The sequence below is a fragment of the Anolis sagrei genome, chromosome 2, assembly GCF_037176765.1.
Source record: "Anolis sagrei isolate rAnoSag1 chromosome 2, rAnoSag1.mat, whole genome shotgun sequence".
NCBI classification, from domain to species: Eukaryota; Metazoa; Chordata; class Lepidosauria; order Squamata; family Dactyloidae; genus Anolis; species Anolis sagrei.
In genome coordinates, this window is record NC_090022.1 from 90,870,177 (window position 1) to 90,897,526 (window position 27,350).

At 38.0% G+C, this 27,350-nt stretch overlaps 1 protein-coding gene across 3 annotated transcripts in view; it reads left to right on the forward strand.

Moving 5' to 3' along the window:
• The window catches only part of MACROH2A1 (macroH2A.1 histone), a 65,484-nt gene that overhangs the window by 29,357 nt on the left and 8,777 nt on the right, over positions 1-27,350 (forward strand). Inside the window, exons 3-6 of one of the 3 annotated variants that reach the window (XM_060765306.2) lie at positions 18,850-18,956; positions 19,139-19,336; positions 20,661-20,768; positions 26,783-26,873. In XM_060765306.2, the coding sequence (XP_060621289.1) occupies positions 18,850-18,956; positions 19,139-19,336; positions 20,661-20,768; positions 26,783-26,873 (504 nt within the window). Of the gene's footprint in view, positions 1-18,849; positions 18,957-19,138; positions 19,337-20,660; positions 20,769-23,070; positions 23,171-26,782; positions 26,874-27,350 lie in introns of all 3 variants that reach the window. The other 2 variants (XM_060765305.2, XM_060765304.2) reach the window with 2 other exon arrangements.

Sequence of the window (27,350 nt, forward strand, 5' to 3'; positions counted from 1 at the left end):
CCCCTCATCCCCACAAAGGTACTTGGATTTATGTGATTACACAGTTGGAAAAGTCAGGGAGGGAAGGATAAACAGTTGAAATGTCTGCTTTGTCTATTAACATTTTCCCACCACCGTATTTTATTGCCAGTCCCTGCATTTGGAAAAAAAAATCAAACCAGGAATCTACACTCCCATCCTTTGCCTCCAGTTTTTGAATTCCAGAGCCCTAATTCCCTCTCAGAGGTTCTGTAGACTTGGAGGCATTGTTCCCGTGTTTCTTGACATCATCATCAGAATATTCCTGAGTGGACTTTCAAATGCTCCAAGTAGTCATTGGCTCACTGCTTGATCATGATTCATTCTCATCATGGATACCTATCCCAAGCCACTTGCTCAGTGCTTGAAAAATAAGACCTCCAATCCGTATGTTTAACCATTCATCCCAAGCATTCATAGCATTGCCTGCCAGAACTCATCATATACAACAGCTATTCCAGCCTGCTGTCTTTTTTCTTCTTGAGAAAATAAATAAGGATATATGACAGTAATGTTACTTAATAAAATATAATGTATAGTGCATGATTGTGTTTTAAAAAGACAGAGGTGTTTTCCTGTAAAAATCCTTAGAATCAAAACAGATTGCAATCCTAAGGTTCGGAATGATGTTACTTATGGAAGTGGGAACACATATGTTTTGAAACAATAAAAAAGATTGATTCTATTGATGGTAACATTTGGAACATATGCCATATTTTCTATACTTCTTATGTGTTGAAGATTTATTTATTTATTTACCTTATTTATATCCTGCCTTTCTCTACCCCGAGGGGGACTCAAGGTGGCTTACAATCGCACCTCAATGGTGCCTTAAAACATACAACATCAGTTAAAACATAAGTTAAAATTAAAACATAATAAGCATAATAAAAATTCATTTCAATGAATCACATCATCCAGAGTCATAGTCTAAAGGCTAATCCGTAGTCAAATTACACATATTCCATACTAATACTCTTGCACTGCTGTATTTTTCAAACACTGGCTTCCAGACCCAGGTTTTGACTCTCTTTCTAAATGCTAGAAGGGAGGAGGCTGCCCTGATTTCACTAGGGAGGGAGTTCCACAATTGAGGCACCACCACTGAGAAGGCCCTGTCTCTTGTCCCCACCAACCATGCTTGCAAAGAAGGTGGGACTGAGAGCAGAGCCTCCCCAGACAATCTTAATCACTGAGATGCATTATGAGCCATTGTAGAGGACTCAATTTACTAACATGCACGCACACACAGAAACAAAAAAAGGTGTATAAAGCTAGAGTGCATATAAAATATTAGAAATATGTCTCCCTGTTGAGTCTTGGAAATTAAAATTCCACCCAAACAAATCAACAGAGAATGTTTCCCAAAAGTTGTTTGGGCCATAGTTATTATACAGGATATACAATTATTTTTTCTATATTTATTTGTTTTAATTTATATATCATATTTTGCCAAATAACTACCCAGAGCCACTGTATACAATTACATGAGAGTAATGCCCCTAAGAGGTCTTGTTTATGAGTAGATGTGCATAGAATTACATTATAAAGTACTGTATGTACCCAAATCTAATGCTCACATTTTTTGGCTAAATCACCTTGCCGAACTTAAGTTGTGCATTAGATTCACACAGTGCAATAAACTTAGTGCTGAGCCAAAGCAATAGGGGAGACTGCTTTAAGGACACCTGCAGCTCCTATTTGAGGGATGTTATCTGTAATTTAATTATCACAGCTCAATGCTGTGTAATTCTGGGATTTGTAGTTTGGTGAAGCATCTGCACTCTTTGGCAAGGGGTTGGACTGGATGGCCCACAAGGTCTCTTTCTCTGTTTAATTGTTTTTAACAATAGTGTATGTTGTTAGCATTGAATTTTTGCTCTTGTTGTTAACCGCGTTGAGTCGGCTACGGGCTGAGAAACTGCGGTATACAAATAAAGTAAATAAATAAATAAAATAAATAAATGCAATGATTCTATGATTCTAAGGCTCAAGACCTTGTAAAACTACACCCCCCCCCCCCCCCCCCGCCAATGACTCCATAGCATTGAACCAAGGCAGTTCATTCAGCATACATGCACCCCAAGATTTTCCTTTTCATTGCTGGAAGCTTTGGTGTCCAAACACTTCTATTTTTAAAGAAGGAATTATGCAGGCAGCAACTGTAATGGACATATTACAAAGAGTGCACATTTTGCTGCTGTGCAGTACATTCATCAGCAAATACTTTTTCTGGTTTCAGGATTTTTTAAATTAAGGTGCATGTTAGATCCAATGGCAAGTAAATATGAGTAAATACATTTTAATGGAATTCCTTCTCTTGGCAATATTTTAAAGTTTTAAAAATTGTGATATCATAGATTAACAAAGGTGAAAACTAGAAATTAAACGTAACTTATGAACAAATTGTGATCAATGTATATTTATTTCTTTTGAGAGAAATATGGCACATTGTAGACAATAGCTGAGATCCAAACTTTGGGCAGTTCTTCCAGCCTGCTCTCCTGGTATATCTTGTTCATTATCTGCCTGTGCTCCATGGCAAATCATGTTTGTAAAAAAAGGGACTTTGGAAAGCCAATTGTAATGCGGTCTGGTTATCTGTTTTCGACAAGCTTAAATTACATTGTAGCCTCTTGCTTCTTTATTCAAAAATAACACCTTTTGAGGTCAGTGAATTAGTTATTTTTCTGCTATTTAAAAATCATTTTGTAACAGTTTTCTGTTTTTGAAGCCTAGACAACCAGTGATCAAATATAGTCCATAATGTATTCTGATCATGCATAACTCCTTCATTTTGCCAGAAGTAGCTCTCTGGGATCTGTCCTAATTGTACAATAATGGATATTTTGTCATTGCTTACCTTTCTGGAGAGTTGCCCAAAGTAGCAATATGTTTTGTGGGCTTCTTTATGTAAGATGCTGGTAAAAAGGACTGCACCCTGCTCTAAGCCACATTGATCAAAAACATGACCTTCAAAAGCATGTATGAAATATAAACTACTTTCAAGGATCTTGAAAATGTTCTGATGTTTATGTCTAATAAATCAGCTGTCTGACTTTTGAGTTGCCAGCATCTCTGTGGCATCAGAGCAGCTGAACCATGACACTTCATATTTCAGAATGGCTGGCAAGTGCAGTGCCAGGTTTCTGGCTATTTATGGACCTTTACATAGACCATGATAACATCCAGACTGTGAGTAGAATGCAAGAGGTAGAGGAATTAAAAAGAAATTACAAAAGGGAGGAAGTGATCCCTGTGTGATGAGGGAATGCGGGCTCTTTAACTTGGTTTCTAATTTGGTAAGAATGAGCAAAAATCTTGACTTGTGTAATTAAAATATGAATATATTGCTATCTTAGTAGCAAAATGGGAAGCTGTTATGTACTTGAAAGAGACGCTTTCTGCAATAGTTCCCCCCTTTTAACCCAAAGCCATTGAAAGTGTTCAAACTCAGTGCTTTATAGTCTTCATTTCAAACCTTGCAAGTTCACAAGAGAGTTTACAACTTGTTTTAATCATGACTTTCCTGTCTCTTGAATTAGCTCCGCTTGTTATAATTTCAGCTTCAATACTTGTGTTTGTGTTTAACTGTAACTCTCACTGTATTCTATATTCTTCAGCAAGTAGAATAGGTAAAGTTTCACAAGCATTGGAGAATTGCATTGATGGCAATAGGGTACAGTTTTCTCCACTGTAATAATAATTAAATGTTATTTTATCATTGTTAATCAAGATGAGATGGGTTACATCTGTTGTCGTTTTTCATAATACAGCTTAAACCTTTCAGTCTGGACAAACAAGGGCAATGTTAGTGTGATAAACAATAATTCTGAATTTTTCAGTTTGTAACTACATCAAATATATGCTTAGGACAGTGGCATGGTTGTAATATTCGCAGATCTTAATACTCTGTTGATAGCCTGTGATGATCATGACTCTCTTGTTAATATGGCAAATACTGTTACTGCTGTCAATAGTGAGCAACAAAAGATTGACATTTTTCATTCAGTATTCAGAAGTCCCCACAGTATTAGATTATTCATTAAGTGTCTGTGCTTTCTGGAAAAAACAGGTTTGTAACAGATAGCCCCTATGAACAGAGACTTAATAGCCTCATTTATAATATTGATTTCTATTTTATGTATAGTTCCCTTAGGATTTGTCTGAATTTAATATTAAATTCTTTGAACTTCCAGCAGTATATTACTATTGATTATTGAGTAATGCACTAATTGATAACATTTTAATAATGCCCCATGTTTCTTTTTAGTTAACATTCACATTTTTCAATCCTATTTATTCTAGCCTAGTGTGTCATTCTCTCTCTCTCTCATTCATTGTACCCTCTTTTATTTGAAAAAAATTAAAACATTTACCTGTATAGAAACATTAAAATAAGAATGTATACATTCCTTCTTTATATCTTTATATTTTTCCATTTTAAAGGTGCCAAAATCTGGTGAACTAGAAATAAATAATAATTTTATTATTGTTATTGTTATTTATTTTTATCCTGCTGTTCTCCCAGAGTGGGACTCAATTGCTCTTCCTGTTTCAGGAAGAAAAACATTTCCTCTACTAAAATTATTTTTATAAATGGGGGTATTACTAAAATATCCCTAGTGCTTATAAAAATTATTGAAAATGAAATTATGGTTGTCTTCACAAATTGTTGTTTGCAGAGCATAGATTGTATTGATATGTAATATCTATAAGTAACTATATAAAAGTGCATGGATTTTTTCCATGTCAGGAGTGACTTGAGAAATTGCAAGTAACTTCTGGTGTGAGAGAGTTGGCTGTCTGCAAAAACATTGTCTAGGGGATGCCCGGATGTTTTACCATCCAGTGGGAGGCTTCTCTTACGTCCTTACACGAGAGGCTGGTGCTGACAGATGGGAGCTCACCCTGCTACTTGGATTCTAACCGCTGACCTTTTGGTAAGCAGTCCTGCCAGCACAAGGCTTTAACCCATTGTGCCACTGGAGGCTCTAGGATGCTCCAGTACATGGATGATGCCAGTAGAGTACTGTGAGAAAAGTACTGATTATTAATCACTCTTGTTCAGTATTGTTCTTACAATAATTCGAATGGTCATTACAGAAAATGCTAAAGGATGTTATGCCATAATACTACAACTCAGGAGGGAAATAACTCAACTCAGGAGCAGAAAAGCCATAATTCACTAATACAAATACAGACGTTTCAGTATAGGTCCTTAGGGTCCTCTGTTGTCAGAAACCATGTTGTATTGTCGAAGACTTTCATGTTCGGAATCACTGGGTTGTTGTAGGGTTTTTTTGGGCTATATGGCCATGTTCTAGAACATAGCTATATAGCCTTAAAAAATTACAACAACACAGAAACTATATTGAGTGTTTGCCAGTCAACAGAGACTGCAGATGGGTAACTGTAATAATATTGGGCATCCATTTTCAGGATGTGCTCAAAATTTGTTCTGTATTTGCTTTTCAAAACTTTTTTTTCTGAATTTTAATTATGTTGTACAATGTGTATATGCACTAAGGTAAAAGTAAAGGTACATTAAGTCCAGTCATGTCTGACTCTGGGGTGTGATGCTCATCTCCATTTCTAAGCCGAAGAGCTAGCGTTGTCTGTAGACATCTCCAAGGTCATGTGGCCGGCATGACTGCATGGAGCGCCATATATATATATATATATATATATATATATATATATATATATAGTATATGCACTACTGAGGTTTCAATTCATTACATTGGTTCTAAGAGAAATTAATCCTAACGGAATACATAAGTTATTTTTCTGATTAACTATAATTAATCAATTGATTAACAGTAATTAGGGTGAGGCAGAACCCTCAAAGGCAGCAAGCTACACAATAAGCAGGTGAAAGTCTCTTGCTGGTAACTGAAACTCCATGTTTACTGGTAGACTTCTAATTCTTCCATCATCTATCCAGGGAAGTATAGTTGTATTTTGAATAGTACTCCCCTGTTTTAGGAAGAGAAACATTCTGAGAAAGCCTCAGTTTATAAGCTTTAATAATTAATTCTTAATTAATTGTTTCCCCCTATAATTGATTGCAGCCTTGCATCTCAAAATTCAATAAATAGACAACAGATTGTTGCTCTGAAGGGAATGTATTTATCACACCTCACTGTTCTCAATTTCTTTGTTGTCACGAGTTTTCCAACTTGATCTCTTGCAGGCTTTCTTTTTAGCAGGTGAACCTGAGGTGTTCAAGGGACTGCAAGGGGGGTACTGTGGGTTGTGTTATAGGATTGTAACTTTGAAGAGACTGGGTCTTCGATTCTTTGCTTTGCAGGATAATCATGCAATACCCAGTGCTGGTCCACCACCTTCCCATGATGAAGCCATCAGTAAGATGCTGTGGGGTGGTGGCAAGCATGCAGTAATGTCCCCAGTGAGCTTCCAAGGCTAAGCTGGAATTTGAATGCTGATCCGCAGAACTCCTAGCCCAACACTCAAACTATCACATTTCACTGATCCAGGAATCCCAAAAGGACAGTCTAAACAACAAATATAATGCACGCAGTTGCATTTGCAGCAGGAAGAACCATGCAATGTTAGGGTTAGGGCCAGAATTGTATTTTGCAGACACAATATCTTCACTTTTTGAAATATGAAGCTCCTTCATACTGTTGCATTAGCTTGTGAGTGGATGTCATACTTCAGATTCCTTAATATTTTGTTACTAATTTTGTTAATATATGTAAAGGGGTTCACGGGACATGACTGGCATCTAATTTGTGTTAATATACATTTACACCAAAAGGTCTTAAGCCGAGAGCACATTTAAAGACATAAGACCTGCCCTAAATCGTAACAGCATTTTAAGCCAAAAATTAAACGTAACCATGTTCACTCAAGCAACATCTGGCAGTACTTAGAGTAATCATGTTTAAATGCATTTAAAAGGGAAAAAGCATGTGTAAACTGTTAAGAGTAATGGTGAAGTGTAAACTGGTAGGCAAAGGAAACATCATTTTACAGAGAAAAAGGACAGAGAAGGCTAAGTATGAAAATATCAAGATGGCTTTGGCTTCCTGTTAACACACACTGAAAACACTGCATTTACATTTTAACTTCGTTTGTGCTCATTCTGTAGTACATCACCTTTGGGTTACTTCTTTAGTTTGCAATCTAAAATAAGCATAGTAGGAAGTTAATCGTATTGAACACTTTGTGGTTTACTTTTGAGTAAATATGGATAGGCGTATACTGTCCCCCTTACAAATGATTGACTTAGAACTCCAAGCATCCAAGAGGAACAAAACCCCTATAAAATTATGTATTATGGAACTGTGGATGCTTGTCAAGACTAACAAAATTTCTGTTGCATGGTTCTTCTATCTCATTCATGGTTCTTCTATCTCATTCAGAGATAGGCAAATAGGAAAAGCAGCATGGATTATTGTCTTCCATCTATAAACGTCCTATGTTTTCTTCCATCTCTCTCTTTTTTGATCTCACCACCACCTTGAGGCTTCCTTGTGTGAAATGAGAGGAAGGCAATACTTGCCTTTGTTTGGAATACCCGAGCTGTAAGTGGCTTTTATAGCTACCATGTAAGATCTGTGTCAAGGTCAGCCTGTCACTTACATTCTTCAAATACAAAGCCTTGGCAGCATTGAACAGTTGCCTGGAGGAACAGGTTCATCGGTTTATGTGTATCTTTAGATTGCACGCACAATGATTATGTTAGTCAAAGCTAAAATGGACACTTCTGTAAAAAAGAAGTATGCATAGGGAAACAAGCTGCTATGCAATGCTCTTTCCTTGAAGTGAAGGTGTATTGTGAGGGATATACAAGAGAAGGAATTATAGTTGATTGGCTCTGACTGGGTTAAAATATTCAGTGAATCATTGACAACGGGATGATGATGAAAATGGTGATGATTAATGTGGAATCTTTTGCCTAGAAATGCCCAGATAGAATAGTTTTGGAAAGCATTTTATACTAGTGTCTCTCTTTTGGTTTTCTGGAGATGGTCCTGAATTGAGGATTGAGTTTCAACACATTTTCCATTGCTTTTCTCTGCTGAAAATTTCTTGCCTTAGAAATACTGGCTATTCCTCAGCATGTCATCTGTTAGCTGTTAGTAACTAAATTCTCAGTGTTATGACTTCATTTCATTGAACTAAAGGAAGACAAAGAATTTTGAAATAAGAGAAGTGGTTTCACTCAAGACAGAAAATGTTTGCCTCCCAAGAGGACATAAAATAAAGCTAATCAAAGTCTGGATGAAGTCAGAGTACAGAGCTGTCAGGTAGATTCACATTTGCATCGCAAAAGACAGGTCTTGAATACCTGTCAAATACAAGGACTTTCTCCTTGAACGAAATACCAAACACACAAATCCACATATGACGTTACCATGTAAATTTACAATTTGACTATTCTGAATAGACTTGGAACAACTACTGTATTGATGCAAGAAAGGGATCTAACTAGGTTCTGATCTCAAAAGTGAAACCTCATAATAGTTCCTCGTTAACATTAATAAGAAAATTCTATCAAATTTATGGGGTTGCCATAAGTTGACAAGTGACATGTGCACAAACTTTAATACTTCTGAACTTTTGTGATCAGTTACTGACATATCAAGTTGTATTATTTTGTTTTCATTCATTTTCCTGAAATATCTCCTTGCAAACAGCATACTGTCTATGCAAGTCTGTTAATATAGGTCCATCAATGTGTAGGCCTTTTCAAGAGCTTATAATTTGCTACATGGCTGAGAACAGCATTGTATAAATTAACAGCATTGTGTAAAGTAACTGATTGTTCAGAATTAATTAATTTAATTGATAATTTTTATTTTTTTAAAAAAATATTAACTACACTGGTTGCAAACACCTGCCCTTAAATGCCCATAAACATAAAGCTTACGAAACACTATTGGCCATATTACAGCTGCTCACAGCTTCAGATCAAAAGCCTGCATTTCAAGCAAAGACAATGAAAATTGCCCAGTCCTGGAAGAAACAGAAATGTCTTGGGGAAGATAAAAATCAACAGATGGAACATTAGCAAGAGTGCATTTCTTTCATGTTTAGTCTGTCTGCTTCTTGCTCATGGTTCTTGCTAACATATGTGTAATTTATATTCATGACTAACAATGGTACTATCCTTGAGAAGTACTTGTCACTTGACAGAAATTTGCATTTATATTTTTGTCTTTATATGTGCTGGGGGATTTTTTTACAAATAAAACTGTGAGAGAGAAAATGCAAAGAAAGCAAATGTGTCATGGTGTTTATGGAACTCTTAACAACTTGACTTGTATTTAAACATCATTAATGCCCTCTCTGCATTATTTACCCTCCATGCAAGCAATGTATGAAGAGGATTACAGCCGTACAATTATTAAACTGTGGACACAATGCATTTTTGTTTAGAAGAACAATTACTTCAGATCTGATATTAAAAGCAAATCACTTGATGTGTGCTGTAAGTTATTTTAATTCTGCCCTCTCTCTTACCCTTGGACCACTACTTCTCAGAAGGAATCAGTTGCAACTCCTCCTGAATAGTTGTTTGCCTTAACAGATAATTTTTAAGTAACTCTTTACATTCCCAGGATGAAGTACTAGAGGCTTCTGCTCTATGAGTGTTAAAGTGTCTATAAAACCATGACACACTGCAACAAAAGTTTGATTCATTCTTTGAATCGTTGTATTTGTGATGTAGCCTAATTAGTTATTTGGGAACATAAACCCATTACAAGTAACATGTTATTTTAACTTGTTCTTTACAAGCGCTGACCATTCTCCACTGGATTGAATTAGTAGACCTTGGAGTTCTGCTTTTTTTCAAAAAGTAAAACCTTGTCCTAAGTCTTCTATATCCCTTCCAATTTTGATCTAAATCTCTGTGAAATTGCATTCATGTAAAACTGGTGTAAAAAAGAGAAATGTTTTGTGGAAGCCTGTCAAATAGTGACATATGTAGGTCAAACTGGTTTCTTCAGTGTTAAAAAAGGTCTGGTTTTGCTTTGCTTTGCTTGCCCTCCTCCTTTTCTTAAAGTATAACTTTTCTGGTTATTGTATGTGTATTCCTTTAAAAAATCAGCATCCCCACTTATGCGGAATGCTATAAATGCAGTGGTTTTGCACTTTGTTGCTGAAGGACTATTAAAATGGAGCATGTGTGAGAAAGAGGCTGGGGGTAAGCAATCCCCTCTGTGCTCCCCAGTGGAATTCCTGAGTTCTTGCCCACCCTAAGCTCTCTTCCTCTTAAATCTTATTTTCTTCCTGTGTCTGAGAAGGAAGTGGGATTCATAAACTTCCCCAAAGAACCATTAGAAAGCAACACTTTCAGAACCACAATTGTGTCCACAAAGGAATGCTTAGCACTTTCCAAACATTTCTCCTCTGAAAGGTGAAGGACAAATACAATACTCTTCTGAGGTGTGGGGGATCACAATAGAACTTCTCTGCATGATTGTATCTGGTGTCAAAAGCAACCAAAGACATATCTTACTATTGTCGAAAAATACAGAATGCTGACTGAAGCAGACTCATAAATGAGAGAAAATAAAAGAAGCCATGTTGTCAGTCAGGATGGGAAAATCTGTCAAGTTGTAGCTTTTGCCACATAAGGCACAAAGAATATTGTGTGCATGAAGCAAAAGGGATTCTTGTTCGTTTCACTCAGAACGGCCAACCTCTGGCCCTCCAGGAGTTGTTGAAATACAGTTCCCATTGCAGTTGGCTCTGCTGGCTAGAGCTAATCAAAACTGCAGCTCCCAAGTTGTCTAGCTTGGTGCTAGTCACTGCTGCCCTCTTGCCATGTCATTGTTATCTTCACGCAAAGTAAGTGTATTTGTTGTGAGTAAAGAATAAGCCATTCCTCCTTGGGTTGATAGCTTCAACTCAGAATTTTCTATATATTTTTTTTCTTCCTGCAAGTCTTATTCTGTTTTTCTCTATGCTGCTTCTACAAACTCTGTACAGGCTTCAGGCAAGGGATATACAGTTAACCAATATTATATTTTCTAGCCTGTGGGCCTACTTTTTGGACAATTCCACTTTCCAGTGGAGAGAAGAAACTCTCCTGAGTGAGATATTTTGAGTCCACCTTCCATTTTGCTCCAAAGGGGAGAGAAATAGAATTGAGATTCTCAAGGTCACATCTAATGCTGTGTTGAGAATGAGTTTTCATGGTGCTTTACTTCAAAGGAAGAAGTATAAGTAAGCAAGACTGTACATCTTTCCCACATAGTGTATGTGTATGTTTTTGTTGGGATGGCAACTATTGGGGGGAAATTATGTAAGTAATGCTATTGTGTAGGGAATTTGGGGCATCTATACTTGTCATGTTGCCAGGTCTCTGCCTTATTTAGGTAGAGAAGAATCAAACTCCCAGTTTTATCAAACAGTTTAATTAAAACAGCACTTGCTGGCTGTTTTAATAGACCAAAACATAAAGATAGCAAAAACAACTCCATAGTCAAAAGGGTCCAGTCCAGTGGTCAAATGCCGAGAGTTCAATAAACAAAGTCCAGGGATCAAGAGCCTATACCATAGTCAAAAGCCAGTCCAAAGGTTCAAGGTTCCAGGATTCCAAGATTACAGAAGACAGGTCAGGATACCGAAAAATCCAACAGACCTGGGGGGAAAATCAGCAGCATCCACCACCACCACCACCAAAATACAACAGATACTTTTCTCCCAAAGATCGGTCTCAAGGTTAGCTCCTTAAATCCAGTAACACCCAGCTGCAACCCATCTCCTGAACACCTGCACCCCTAATTGCTTTCAGCCATGAACTCCCACTTACAGATTACGAAACCCTCTAGAACTAATACTCACATTAACCCTTCCATCACCAACCACCATCAACTGCAGAACATATGACAATACTCCTGCTCCTTAAAAATGATTCCTTCTCTGCCAGGAGATGAACTGGATAGCCCTTGGAGTGCCTTCCAATTCTGTCTTGTGATTCTTTGAAAACTAATCTTTCAGTGCTACCAAGTGACATATTGAAGGCCATTTGGTTCTGCCCCCAGTAAATCTCCTGTCTTTATTTTTCTCAAGAGTAAGCCAGCTTCCAGACTCTCTCACCTTTGCTTCCACAGATTGTGGTGTCTCTCGATCTAATCTTATTTGCTTCTGTTTGCAAGAATGAGAGTCACCAACCAGTATATCCTGCTGAAGATATTTGCATTCTTCATTCAGTAATTTGAAACCACACAGGGAAAAAGTGTGCTGCATCAAATAATTTAACTCATTGCATTTTATTTACTTTATTATCAGGCTAAGAAACTAGAGTGCTCACTGAGATTCCAAATCTTAACACTGAAATGATATTGTGGATTCCGACATTGTGCTTGCTCTTCTTTCTCTTTTTAAATATTCTTGAACACAAATGATCTGTCAGCCTGTCAAATCATCTTCTAGGCTGACAAAACATTTGCACAAGTAGATAAAGAGTGATGCATGTATTGGAAGTGATTAAACCCATAAGAATTTCCCAAAAGCATCACTCCAGAAGCTGTAGAGCCCAAGGGCTTCATTATTAATTGGGTTTAATTGTACTTTTATCAAGCTCAGTTACTTTTTAGCTTTATTTCACAGTTCTGTAATGAATTTCATTATATTAAGTTTGCACTCTTTATAATGTTTTGCTTTGTCTTTGGTACATTTAATAATAATAATAATAATAATAATAATAATAATAATATCATATTTCACACAAGGTTTGATGCATTGGGTTAAAATGTATGATGAGAATGAGTTATGGAGTGGGGAACGGAAGGAAAAGATGGAATTGTAAAGCAAATCTTGGATATCTCCACTGATTTCGTCTAATCCTGCTTTATGTTCATTTCCCTTTCATTCTACCTTACATGTGGTCAAATATGATATAGAAGTAGCAGTAATGGGAATGGTGCTAACACATTTATATAGTGCTTTCAAGTGGTAGATATTGTCATTTGCATCAGACAATATGTGAGTGTAACAGAAGCTGGGAGAGATTGCTTTGTCTGATCTGTAGGTAAGACTCTTAGCTACTGTACTACATCAGCATGGTATCATTACTTTAGAGTTTAATCATTCACAACTGAACACGATTTTGCTCAAATATACACAAGGGGTATGCAAATTTGAAATTTGATAGCTCATCATTTGGAAATGCAGGGATTTGATTTGGTGATATCTGAATGTGCATATTTGCACCAGTTTTGGCTAAAACACTAATTATGATATGAGATTCTTTTAGGACAGCATATGGTAGAGGGTGAATTGGGATTTACTGATACATCTCTGGGTAGTTTGAAGGTGCTTTCCCGGTGATTCCCAATATTTTAAGAAGAGGAAAACTTCAAGGGGAAAAAAGCTCTGCTGCTATTGACTTTATGCTGATTTCTGAAGGCTTATTTAATTGCAGTGCTTTTTAGTGGCTTTCATTAATGTCTGCCAGGCAGTTTTAGAGCCAGAGAAAGAGACTACAGACCCCAGGATCCCCCAGCCAGCATGTCCACTTCCCAAATGATTGGCATACATCCCAATGTGTTGCTCATTGGGTGGAATATAAAGTAGACTCTGCCCTCAGAGTCACCTTCTTATGTCCAGTTCTATTTGATAGATCTCAGCAATCTAGTTTTTTAAAGCACCCTACAAGCCCAGTGTCTGACCATTATTTATTATTTATTTATTTATTTATTATTTATTTCATTCACTTATACCCCGCCCTTCTCACCCCAGGGGGGACTCAGGGCGGCTTACAGGGGAGGGCACATTATGGCCTGCTGGACTACCTCTGCACCCAAGTTGCCTTGTCCAAAGTTTTTCCCATGTGTTCAATTTTTTACTTAAGGCTTATAATTCATTTCTGACAGTGGTGACCATTTGTATTCTAGAATACAATTGCTGTTGAACATTTTTTTAAAAAGAAGCAACAGTATGCACAGAATGTGTACCGTAGCAGATGTTTAACTGCAATAATGCTATGGCATTAGGCAGATTCACATGTTACAATTCCAGACATGAGCTGATAATAGCAAAATTATTATCTGCTGTATATGGAATTATCGTGAGTGAATTGACCTTGAATATTCAACTCACAGAGATGCTGTGAGCATTCATAGTGCTTCATGGAAATGACATTCAACATATGATTAACTTTCTAGACTTTTAATTTAAATTGTGTCAGTTTTTAGCCACAAATATGTGAAATCATGTTTAGTCATCATACTAGAGAAATTAAATACTCTCAGAGTGCCATGTCTTTTAGCAATATGCGGATGGTGGAAAATACCATCCTCATTCGTAAAATAACATCTGTGGCTTGTCTAGAGGTATTCTCGGGTTTTCCAATAAGCGTTGTAACAGGTTTATCACAGGAATTGTGATTATAGTTGTAATATTATAAAGGTCAGCTTTGCCAGTGTGTGTACTGAAGTTGATCCTTTATATAATGTGAAACACAGTTTTAATAGTTTCCTTTTTTCCCCCCCCACTGGAAATGGTTTCCCTTTCTACATATTCCCCAAGCAGATCCATGTAACAGCTTTCTTTATGCAATGAATCAGTTTTTATGTTACTAGAGAAATTCATAAATGACACTTAATATTTGTTATATGAAGAATAAGGTAAAACAGACTGTTTGAGCAGAACAGATGATTCATTAAATTGTAAAAAATATCTGTATGCCTTCCCATATTTCTTTAACATTTATAGGCAATAGTAGGTCTAGTTTGACAGTCTGAAAGTCTTTGCAATAATTGTGAGTATCAAAAGATACTGTTTAAGAAAAGAGCACTACATCACAAACTGCACACAATTCTGTTCCAGGTATTTCATTAGTTCTTAATACAGCGAAATACTCCCTAGAGCACTAGTTCTCAACCTTTGATCCTCCAAATGTTTTAGACATCAACTCCCAGAAGCCTAAACTAGAATGTGCAATGGTTGGGGATTCCGGAAAATGAAGGAGTAAAGGCTGATAACAACTTGTCAAGAGTGATCACTTTCACTTCTTTGTGGAGTTTCTCATAGACTATATAATGATTTCAATAAGAGGGTCTGTTCTGATAATATACTCAAAACTGCTTTGATGATCAGAACTGTTAGAGTTGCTGAAGTGGAGCTGCGTTTCTGTTACATGCTGAACAACGTTCTCAGTTGTCAGTTTGTCAATAATAATAATAATAATAATAATCTTTATTTATATTCCGCTCTATCTCCCCAAAGGGACTCAGGGCGGATTCCAAACATAAAAGGCAAACACTCAATGCCCAAATACAACAATACATCTATACTAAGCAAATTTATACAACCCAACATATACATATGAATTATAACTTAACAAACTAAAATTAAATAAAAAACACAGCCTGTTATAACAGACATAGAATCTAAGAAGGGACATTTTTGTGATGAATTAAATATTTTCCCCATGTAATATTCTGTTTTGTACCAGTATTTGAAGCCAAAAACATTTTGAAAGATAAATGTAGAAGAAAATAATCCCAAAATCACCTTTTCTAATTTTGGTTAAAAAACATTAAGCCAGAGACTTTTTTTTTTTTTTGCAACCATGGACTATGAATTCAGAGTTAGATGAACACAAGAACAGTCGTTTATTTTCTCTTTAGCTCATCATACTGTTTCTTATTGCTTTGCTTGGCCATTCTGATGCTGACATTAGGTGTAATAGAGTTGGCTTCTCTCCTTCTGGACATTTGACTGAACCACTAACCCCACACTAGCCCAGATCATACCTTCAAGTATAAAGTAGCTGAGCACAGTTTGTCACGTTTCTGGAATTAATGTAGTAGTAATGAATGGGACTGGATGGTGACAACAATAGTACTTAGGCGATCCCTCGTTGGACGAGTAAGATGGTCTTCCATTATGGATTTCCTTGTGGGTCCGTATGTGGCTGTGGAGCCCTATTCTTGCTCTGCATCTTCTTCCACAGTGAGGGCATTGGTTTCTAGGTGGAAGGTGGTCCCGGTCGGGGTTGGCTTGACGCGCCTTCCTCCTGGCACGTTTCTCTCTTTCACCCTCCACTCGTGCCTCCTCAAATTCTGCAGCACTGCTGGTCACAGCTGTCCTCCAGCTGGAGCACTCAAGGGCCAGGGCTTCCCAGTTCTCAGTGTCTATGCCAGAGTTTTTAAGGTTGGCTTTGAGCCCATCTTTAAATCTCTTTTCCTGTCCACCAACGTTCCGTTTTCCGTTCTTAAGTTCGGAGTAGAGCAACTGCTTTGGGAGACGGTGGTCAGGCATCCGGACAACGTGGCCGGCCCAGCGGAGTTGATGTTGGAGGACCATCGCTTCAATGCTGGTGGTCTTTGCTTCTTCCAGCACACTGACGTTTGTCCGCTTGTCTTCCCAGGAGATTTGCAGGATTTTCCGGAGGCAGCGCTGATGGAAACGTTCCAGGAGCTGCATGTGACTTCTGTAGACAGTCCACGTCTCACAGGCATACAGCAGGGTTGGGAGGACAATAGCTTTATAGACAAGCACCTTGGTCTCCCTACGGACCTCAAACACTCTCTGCTTCATTCTGGAAAATGCTGCACTTGCAGAGCTCAGGCGGTGTTGTATTTCGGCGTCGATGTTGACTTTGGTGGAGAGGTGGCTGCCAAGGTAGCGGAAATGGTCCACATTTTCTAATGTTACACCATTAAGCTGTATTACTGGCATTGGAGAGGGATTGGCTGGTGACTGCTGGAACAGCACCTTGGTTTTCTCAATGTTCAGTGACAGGCCGAGCTTCTCATATGCTTCTGCAAAGGTGTTTAGAGTGGCTTGTAGATCTTTTTCTGAATGCGCACAGACGACATTGTCATCAGCATACTGGAGTTCTATAACAGCTGTTGTTGTAACCTTGGTTTTGACTTTCAGTCTGCTGAGGTTGAATAGCTTGCCATCTGTCCGATAGATTATTTCCACTCCGGTGGGAAGCTTCCCATCAACAAGGTGAAGTATCATAGCGATGAAGATGGAGAATAGAGTTGGGGCAATAACACATCCCTGTTTGACACCGTATTCCACTTTAAATGGGTCACTTTGGGAGCCACTGCTGTCCAAGACTGTTGCCATCATGGAGGAGCCGCAGGATGTTCACAAATTTGTTAGGGCACCCGATTTTCTGGAGGATGGTCCAGAGAGCGCTGCGATTGACTGTGTCGAATGCCTTTGCAAGGTCGATGAATGCCATGTACAGAGGTTGGTTTTGTTTCCTGCATTTTTCTTGGAGCTGTCGTGCAGTGAAGATCATGTCCACTGTTCCTCTGGAGGGGCGGAAGCCATTCTGAGATTCTGGGAGGGTGTCTTCTGAGAGGGGCAGAAGGCGGTTTGCAAGGATTCTTGCGAGGATTTTCCCAGCGGAGGTTAGAAGGGAGATACCTCGATAGTTTCCGCAGTCTGTTCTTTCCCCTTTTTTGAAGAGGGTGATGATGGTGGCGTCCTTGAAATCTGCTGGGATTTTCTCGGTCACCCACACTTTTTCTATGAGCTGGTGGAGTTGGTGTGTCAGCTCGGGTCCTCCCTCTTTAAAGATTTCAGCAGGGATCCCATCTGGTCCACTGGCTTTGTTATTCTTCTGTTGGCTGATGGCATTGCTGACTTCTTCCAAACTTCCTGCAAGCTCATCCCTGGTTTGTTGTGGGATTTGTGAGAGGACCTCTTCGGCCACATTGGAGCTGCGGTTCAGGAGGCTTTGGTAGTGTTCTTTCCAACGTAGTGCAATTGAGTTTTGGTCCTTCAGGAGTTTGGTTCCATCTGATGAGCATAGAGGCTGTATGCCATGGTTTCTTGGTCCGTAGATGACCTTTGTGGCTTTGAAAAATCCCTGAGCATTATGGGTATCTGCCAGGTGTTGTTATACATTTTGCTACTATTGTTGTCTGCAGACCTGGCAGACAACAATAGTAGCAAAATGTATAACAATAGAACAGATCTCTATTTTCTTCAATTCATACATATATTTCAGTTTTCTTTCATAAACCTTTACATCATGGACTGGCTTAAATCTAATTGTCAATCCTTACTAGACTAAACCTACCAAATCATTGAGAAAACTATGTTACCTTGATATAATGGGAATAATCTGGTTGGAACTAGCAATCTTGCATCCCAAGAGAAAGACAGGGTATCCTTTTTTCAGTGTTCAAAGTTAAGATAAAGTAGGCAGTTATATGGATTATTTTACAATAATTCCACTCAATATTGTAGCTTTATGATACAGTCCTGAAGAAATATGCTAGGAAGTAAAAACATCTGAGTAAGACAAATAAGAATTGTTCCATACATAGCACTTAGAAATTGTGAAGTTGAATTAACATTGATGTTAATATGCTGGTTATAGGGGAATAATTTAAGCTTTGGTATGAACTCCTGTAGATTTTTAGTAAATCTGATAGATGCTGTATATTCCCATGTATGCATTGACCTCATGTATAAGTCTAGGGCAGGTTTGAGGGTCAAAATTATGGCTTTTAATATGACCTGTGGATAAGTTAAAGGTCTTTCCACCAAAGAGGGAAAGCATCTGTGCCACCTTGGGACCACCCACCCCTGGCGATTGCCATATATCAACCAGGTTTTGTGGGTTGATTTTTTGACTGAAATTTCTAGATTTATGAATTCATATAATAGTAATGGAGCTGTTACTATACATCTGTGATTACAATCCATTGTTATGCAAATGATATTGTGATTTCAGACCATGAGTGTCAGGCAATCAAATAAATATTTGAGCACCTGCTAGTGAAATGTTACTATATAAGCCTTGGTTAGATTTATTCACTACAACAGAAGTCAATTTTGAATTAATTAAGATGGTTTTATCTTCCTTGGCAGCGGAAATTCTTGAATTGGCGGGAAATGCAGCACGGGACAATAAAAAGGGTCGTGTCACACCTAGACATATCCTCTTGGCAGTAGCAAATGATGAAGAATTAAATCAGGTAAAAACAGATCCCCCCTCCCATTTTTTAATTTATATATATATATATTTGTATAGATTTTGTAATACAGTTGGAGCAACGTAATGACTTGAATGTGAAATGTATTGGCAACTATTCAGACTGCAATTGACACATAAAACCACTTGAATGTACCTTTTGTTCTTCTTCCTTTTCCTTTGAAGCTACTGAAAGGTGTTACCATAGCCAGTGGTGGTGTGTTACCAAATATTCACCCAGAATTGTTGGCAAAGAAGCGGGGGTCGAAAGGAAAACTGGAAGCTATAATTACTCCACCACCAGCAAAAAAAGCAAAATCTCCTTCTCAGAAGAAAACCACAACAAAGAAAGCAGGTGTCAAGAAAGGAGCCAGAAAGTCTAAGGTACTCTTACCTTTGTCATTTGTAATCCATTGCTGCCCATGTTTACTCAGATGCACTGTGCTCACAAGAAATTCATAGGGTTGCCATAGGTCAAAGGCACACACACACACACATGAAATTTGGTCTATCACATCCAGGTGCAGAAGAGGCAGTGGACCATAGAGCCCATTCTGTTTAGGTGAAGGTCAGCCATCATACAAATTTTGGTTACAGATATTGCTAGACTATACCTACCAGTATTCTTCACCACTGGCTGTTTTGCTCAGTGTGATGAATGTTGCAATTCAGTAACATTTCAAAGGCCACACTTTGCCACATGGCACTGAAATGTCAACAGGAATAGAGCTTGGGCTGCAGCAGTCAAGACTTATCTTTAAGCAGTATATATACTAGGGCACAATTACTTAATGAAAAGTAACAAAAAAGTAGCTAACTCATTATAGTTATGATACAGACCCTACCCGATTGCCGAAACACTTTAGAAATGATTGTGTGTGTCCCCCCCCCCCCTAATTTCGTAATGAGTATTGAAACTTTTTTTCATTGATCGCACAGGCCTAGTATATACTGTTGCAGAAAATACATTTGGTTTTCAGGATTCATCATCTCATCTGTTGTCAGAGAGAATGCTTTTCTCCAGATAAGATACACATGTAGGCCTCAGTCATCCTGGGAGAGCTCCATGGGTTGGTTTCCATGCCTATTTAGGTTACTTTTGGAACCAAAACAGCCACAAAATCAAGCTTTCATTTTCACTGAAGGCTGAACTTGGCAACTCAACCCTCTTAAGTAATATCCTATTAACCACCAGCTCTTTCTGTCTGTGTTCATCAAAACTTGGAAGAATAACTTTAGAAAGAAGTAGAATTGCTTCTACTTAAAACAGCTTTGCTCTAGACTTTGAATGTTATTCTGCAGAGAAGGGAAAGGGCCAAGGCTGCCTCAGGGGGCACCATTTCCCCACTGCCACCAATTTCCCACCCAGATATTCTAAAAGGCCGGAAGCGTAAGAGCACCACAGTAAAGGGGGAGGGCGGTTCTGTGCTTCTTTTAGGTTCTCCTGGGACAGACTAAGCACTCAATTTTTGCCACTCTACTCAGAAAAGGAGATTGTTCATTTTTTATAAGAGTTAAGACATAGCACTCACATTGACTTGTTGATAAGTTGATCCAGGTTTGGGCATTTTATTTTTTGACTAACATTTCTGGACTTATATACGAGTATATTGTTATGGGTATTTAGGTAATATATGTATTGTGCTGTATTTGTTGTTTTTGAAGCTGGTTTCACTTTTTGATTATTGTGTTGATTTTGCATGACAAGAAACAGGGAGAAGTCAGCAAATCAGCAAGTGCTGACAGCACAACAGAAGGTACTCCAACAGATGGATTCACTGTCCTATCAACTAAAAGTCTATTCCTTGGGCAAAAGGTAAGTTTGGACACTTTATTCAGAATACTTGTTAATAAGGAGGCATTTTCCTGCCTGCACAATAGATTGACAAACACCCAACTTTTCATCTCCCCTCCAGATGTTGAACATCTGGAAGAATTTTTTTTAGAAACAAAGGATTGTCTCAAGATGCTTTCTTGAGTATCTTGGGAAACCAGAATTCAAAGCCCTACTTGACCATGGAAATCCTCTGGGTGATCTTAGGCAAGTTACAATCTCTTAGCCTTTTTAATACTGACTTCTTACAAACTTTAATAGATAGCACATCACTTCTTCCAGGAAAATTGCAATTTTTACCAATGAAAAAGTTAATATTTGTAGATCTGTTGCTAGCTAAAGACTTCAAAGTGATCTGTTCAAAGCCCCTTCGTGTCCAGTGTAATCACAGCTCTAACATTCAGAATGTAAAATGACAAACAGACAAAAAAGGAAGCTGAATTAATAATACATATTTATTTATTTATGTGTGTTAAGGGAACGTTTTTTTTATACAAATAGATATTTATTTATTCACCACACTTTCATCCTGCCCTTTTCTGCCTGAAGGTGACTCTGGGATATGGCAAACAAGGAATGTTGTTTTCCCCAAATTTTATTTTTTTGATATATATGCCAAGAAGTATTTTAAATCAAAACATTATTATTCAATAGTGTGTCTAGAGGACTTATTAAAGATGCAGCATTTCTGGAATTTTGAAACAATAGAGAAAAATCCCCCACCCCTGACTTTTTGGGGAAGTATTGAGAATGGTAATTTTCTACTACTAATGAAAATTGCAATATTAACCACTAAACTCCTTTAAAGATTGAAAATATGTTATCTGAAAAACCTTATTCTGTCTTATGACCCAGACTGTGCTTTGAGATCTGCAGGGAAACTCTTCTTTTTGTCCCACCAACTTCACATCTGGTGAGAACATGGGAAAGGGCTACCAGCAGGCTTTAGAACTTCCTTCCCAGTGAAGTTAGACTATTCCTTTTCCTACATTCTTTTGTATTTGACAGGCATTTTTATGTTTTAACAGGCATTTGATAAGGTCCATCTCATCTAAACAACACGCTGGATCTTACTAATTGTCATGCTGGTGTCTGTGTGTGTATAATTATATATGTTTTGATTTGAATGTAATTTTTGTATTGTTTAATCTCATTTTAACTTTCATATCTTGTGAATATTTAACACTGTGATTTCTAAATTCTTGTCCTGAACTGAAAAAAGGTGAGACACAGTTAATAACAATAGGAGCTTTATATTATAAAATCCAGAGCATGAATTGATATCAAATGAAAATTTTGTCGAGGCATTATTTGTGTCTTGGGACCGGAGAGAGTAGGACACACTGGCAATCCCCATGCCTTTAGAACCCATTCACACTATTAAGCTATAGTGCTGTTATAATACCACTTTCATTGTCATCCGACCTGTGTAATCCTGTGATTGAGATGACTACTTTGCAATATCCTGCTAAGCAATAAAGAGGTTAGGCATATTAAACAGATTTTTCTCTATGAACTGTGCCAAAGGTTGATTATATTTACTCCTGATGTTTTTTACACCCATGTATGCATACCAGTGCAAACACACAGAAAGGCTCACCAGACCCTTCCTCCCTAGTAGCCATGAACAATAAATGAAATGTATGATGTTGACATGCCCTTAGGTCTTGTGTCAACAGATTAGATATATGTATTTGGTTATGCGGTTATTTGTAACGACCCCTCCCTGCAAGCTGGCAGGTTTAGGGAGGATTTGTGAGATATTACAACAAAGAAGTAACTTCCCAAAGTTCTGAATGCAAGATGCATAAACCTTTATATGCCATGCTCTGAGGAGGTTGTGTAGAAGAGGGAATTTTAGTAAGTACTTCTTGACATGCAACCAGGTAAAAATTGCAACATGTGAAAATTCCCTCTTTCACATAACTATGTAAGGCAGAAGGGCCATCTCAAGTTCTCAGGTTGGCAACTAAAACTTTCAGAGACAGAACCTCAACACCACCCCCACCTCACTCCAGGTGTTCAAAGGGAACTAAGCTAAGCCTCTGATCTGACTATGCTTCTTTTGCACATGCAGACTTATGTTTGTGTCTTGGGTTTGAAACACATTATCCTCCTTTTGTTCATTTTCCAGGAATCTTCTTTATGACCTGCCATTTGTTTTTGCACATTTGTTTTGCAGTGGTGCTACCCCCATCTGTGTTGCAATTCTTGCTTACTGCAGCTTCTCTGTAATTTCCCAACTGTCCTGTTGTTATTTCCCACCACATGCTTTTCTTTTCAGCTGAACCTTATTCACAGTGAAATCAGTAATTTAGCCGGCTTCGAAGTGGAGGCCATTATCAATCCCACCAATGCTGACATTGACCTTAAAGATGATCTAGGTAAATGGGGAATGGGCTGCCATAACTAACAGTCACATGAAAATTATGGAATCATCATACTATTACCATGTAATAAGGACAGTAAATGTAGAGTGCACTTGTATTCCTGTCAATCTGAAGTAAGCCCCATTGACTTTGGGTTTATTCCTAGGCAAGTGGCTATAGGACTGCAGACCCAATCCCAAAATACATAATGGGAAGATAAGTAGCTGTCCATGCCTAATAGTTGCATGATGACTATTATCAGAGTTTACTGGATGTCACTAAAATACTGTTCCATAATAATCAGCTGTGACTGTTGGTTCCTTTGGGAATGTTTCGTCTATGGATTATTTGAGGACTAAAATAATTTTATATCTAGCAATCTTTCTAGTCATCAAATTTCTTTCAAACTGATTGGTTTCTCCATTATGATTATGTTTGTGTTTTGACGTGAATGGGCAGACATAAAAAATGATGGAGAGAGATAGTTAAAGAAAAGACATTTATCTTCTTCCATGTTTGTTTTTCAGTACAATTCAAGCAGCTTCTTGTTCTGCTTTAGATGAATGCTATTTCAGTAACTGGATATCAATACTGTATTTATGTTTTTAATTATTGGCATTTTAAAGACGAAAGTTAAGCCATCCAAATGTTAGGTTTTTAATAATATTGATCTAAATGTGTGTATGAAAATAGTTCTTATTCCATATATGTTACTGTAAATGCATTTAATAGTTCTTAATGAAACAATAAATTAGTTCTAACAACCAGCTCATTTTTCTGAATGCTAATATATGGATTAGCAGGCCAGACCTGATCTAAAATGTTTATAGGAGAGTTTCTCTCTCCAGTTACTCTCATATTTAAAACTGAAAATTATACAATATTTATGAAAGATTAATGACTGTCGCGTAACTTTTAAGTCTTATAATAGGAAATGTTTGCTTTGCATTACAAAGTACAAGTATTATGGCAGGCACCATACTTACTTACTTACTTTGGCAATCCCTTATTGCCCAATTATGATGGCCTTCCAAGTGTAGTGTCTTGCCGTTGGATACTTAGGTGACTGTAGAGACCTATTCTTGATCCGCCTGTTCTTCTACAGTGAGAACATTGGTTTCCAGATGGAAGGCGGTCCCAGTCAGGGTTGACTTGATGTGTCTTCCTCTTGACACATTTCTCCTTTCCATTCTCTATTCGAGCCTCCTTGAATTCTACATCATTGTTAGAAACAGCTGACCTCCAATTAGAGCGCTCGAGGGCCAGGGCTTCCCAGTTCTCGATATCTGTGCTGCAGTTTTTAAGGTTAGCTTTAAGGCCATCCTTAAATCTCTTTTCCTGTCCGCCACCCTTCCATTTTCCATTCTTCAGTTGGGAACAGAATAACTGCTTTGGAGATGGTGATTGGGCATTTGGACAACGTGGTCAGTCCAGCAGAGTTGATGGTGGAGGATCATCATTTCATTGCTGGTGGCCTTTGCGTCTTCCAGTGTGCTGACGTTCATCTGACTGTCTTCCCAAGAGATTTGCAAGATTTTTCAGAGGCAACACTGATGGAATCATCTGTGACATTTGTAGACATTCCATGTTTCGCAAGCGTATAACAGGGTTGGGAGAACAATAGCTTTATAAACAAGCATCTTGCTATCCCTAAGAATGTCCTGATCCTCAAATTTGTCAGGGCATTTTGGAGGATCGTCCAGCGAGCACTGTGATTCACTGTGTCAAATACCTTTGCAAGGTCAATTAATGCCATGTACAGCGATTGATTTTTTTTCCCTTCATTTTTCTTGGAGCTGTCATGCAGGGAAGATCATATCTACTAGTAGTTCTTCTGTTAGGGGGGTTAAGCCATTCTGGGATTTGGAGAGTATGTCTTCTGAAATAGGTAGAAGGCGATTTGCAAGGATTTTTGCGAGGATTTTCCTAGTGGAAGTTAGAAGAGAGGTACCTCAATAGTTTCCACAATCTGTTCTTCTTCCTTTTTGAAAAGGGCGATGATGGTGGCATCTCTGAAGTCTACTAGAATTTCCTTGATCATATTTTTTCAATGAGCTGGTGTAGTTGTCAGCTCAGGTCCACCCTCTTTAAAGATTTCAGCAGGGATCCCATCAGGTCAATTGGCTTTGCTTACTTCTTCCAAACTAGGCAGTGCTGCAGGCTGATCCCTGGTTTGTTGTTGTGGGATTTGCAAGAGAACCTCTTTGGCCACTTTGGAACTGTGGTCAAGGAGGTTGTGGTAGTGCTCTTTCCAACATAGTGTGATTGATTTTTTATCTTTGAGAAGTTTGCTTCCACCTGATGAGCATACAGGGTGTATGCCATGTTCTCTTGGTCCAAGGATGACCTTTGTTGGCATTAAAGAATCCCTGTGCATCATGGACATCAGCAAGGTGTTGGATTTCTTTAGCCATTTTTGTCCAACATATGTTTTAGAATTCTCTGGTCTTTCTTTGGACCTCAACTTTTGCACCGACATAGATCTTATTCTTAGCAGCTCAGTCTTTGCCATATTAGGAAGGCTTTCCTTTTCTTATCAATTAACTGTTGGATCTCATTATCATTTTCATCTAATCAGTCTTGATGTTTCTTAGTTTGGTGTCCAATAGTTTCTTCACAATCTGTGATGATGGAAGACTTTGGTTTATTCCAACTGAATAATATATAACCAAACTGAAGCATTTTTTTCACAGTACAGTCATCTACATGGTTATCCTGAATTACTAAAGCAATACTGACCTTATGTCTGCTGGTGAGTAGGAGCAGGATGCCAAGCCTACCTAAAGTGGAGAAGACCTCTTGATGACAGAAAAGGGCACACCTATCTCATCGGCACCATTCATCTAAACATTAGGAATAACTTTTTGACTGCAAGAGCTGTTTGACAGTGGGATAAACTGCTTTGGAAGATGGTGGGCTCTCCCTTGGATGTCAAAAACAGAGATTGGTTGGGCATAATTCAGAAATGCTATACTTGCATATTCTTATATGGCAGGGAGTTGGACTAGATCCTCCTTGTGGTTATTTCCAGCTCCGTGATTCCATGATTCTAGGTCACTGAGTTTGGTGATATTTAACCACAAAGTAGTGGGTAAAGAAGAATAGCCTGAAATCCCCAATAAAAATTCTGAATATAGCAGGACTTTAAAACTTAACTGGATTTAGGCATATACCTGATGTGGTAATATCTATGGCAAATTATGAAGAAAAAATACAAATAAAGTATGTTAGGAATCAAAATGGAGAAACCAGTTGCTTTGTTGGGCTTGATGATTCAGATGTAAAATGTTGTTATAATCATGTTCTATAAGATTCCCATTTTGCAGGTTTCCACAAAACCAAGGTGCTACTTTTCTTAATATTTCCTTTCTGGAATTCTTGCAGTGTCTTTGACCTCTTGGTGAATTGCAGAAATTGTTGAATTTGAAGCTTTTGTTTTTCCTGCTTTCACCTCCCTCCCCTTTTGCTGAGCACATATCTGTACATGTATTTTGGGCTTTATGATTTTTGGCACATATTTTCAATCCAGGAGGTAGGAAAACAAAAATGTTGGTACTTGCATAAATGTAGATCCTGTTCTGGATCTTTGACCAACATGATTGATACACATTTGTTTACCTGTTGTAGTTGCAAGTTGTTCAGGCTGACATTGCCATGATCGACAGTGATGCTGTCGTTCACCCGACAAACTCTGACTTCTACACCGGTGGTGAAGTAGGTAATGGAGAGTTCAGTGCTGCAGAGTTTGTATGTGTGTGCATGTCTAATCAGTCGCCGCCAGCTTGCCCACCCTTTGCAGATCTGCATTATTTTCCCATTTCCAGCAGTCTTGTCCAATTTCAAATCAATCTAGTACAAAAGACTTCTAATCGAGATCTGTACCATATGAAGTAATTTCACTGAAACCTTTGTTCTTTCAGCCACATTGAAATTAATGGCATCATAGGAAAACATGGTATACTCAGTATTAACATAAAAATGCTAACCTAAACACAATGATGCCATTGGCTTTTAGAGCACCAAATAAAATATTGATGGCTCATTTCATTTATTATGACGGCAGTGGTGAGTGGTCAGTTTAAATATAAAATAGTCATTTTGAAAATTTGTAAATCACAAATAAATTTCCTATCAATTTTTGACATATCTGAGCATGTTTTTGAGTGCTACATCTATATCTTCAGCTACAGTTGTC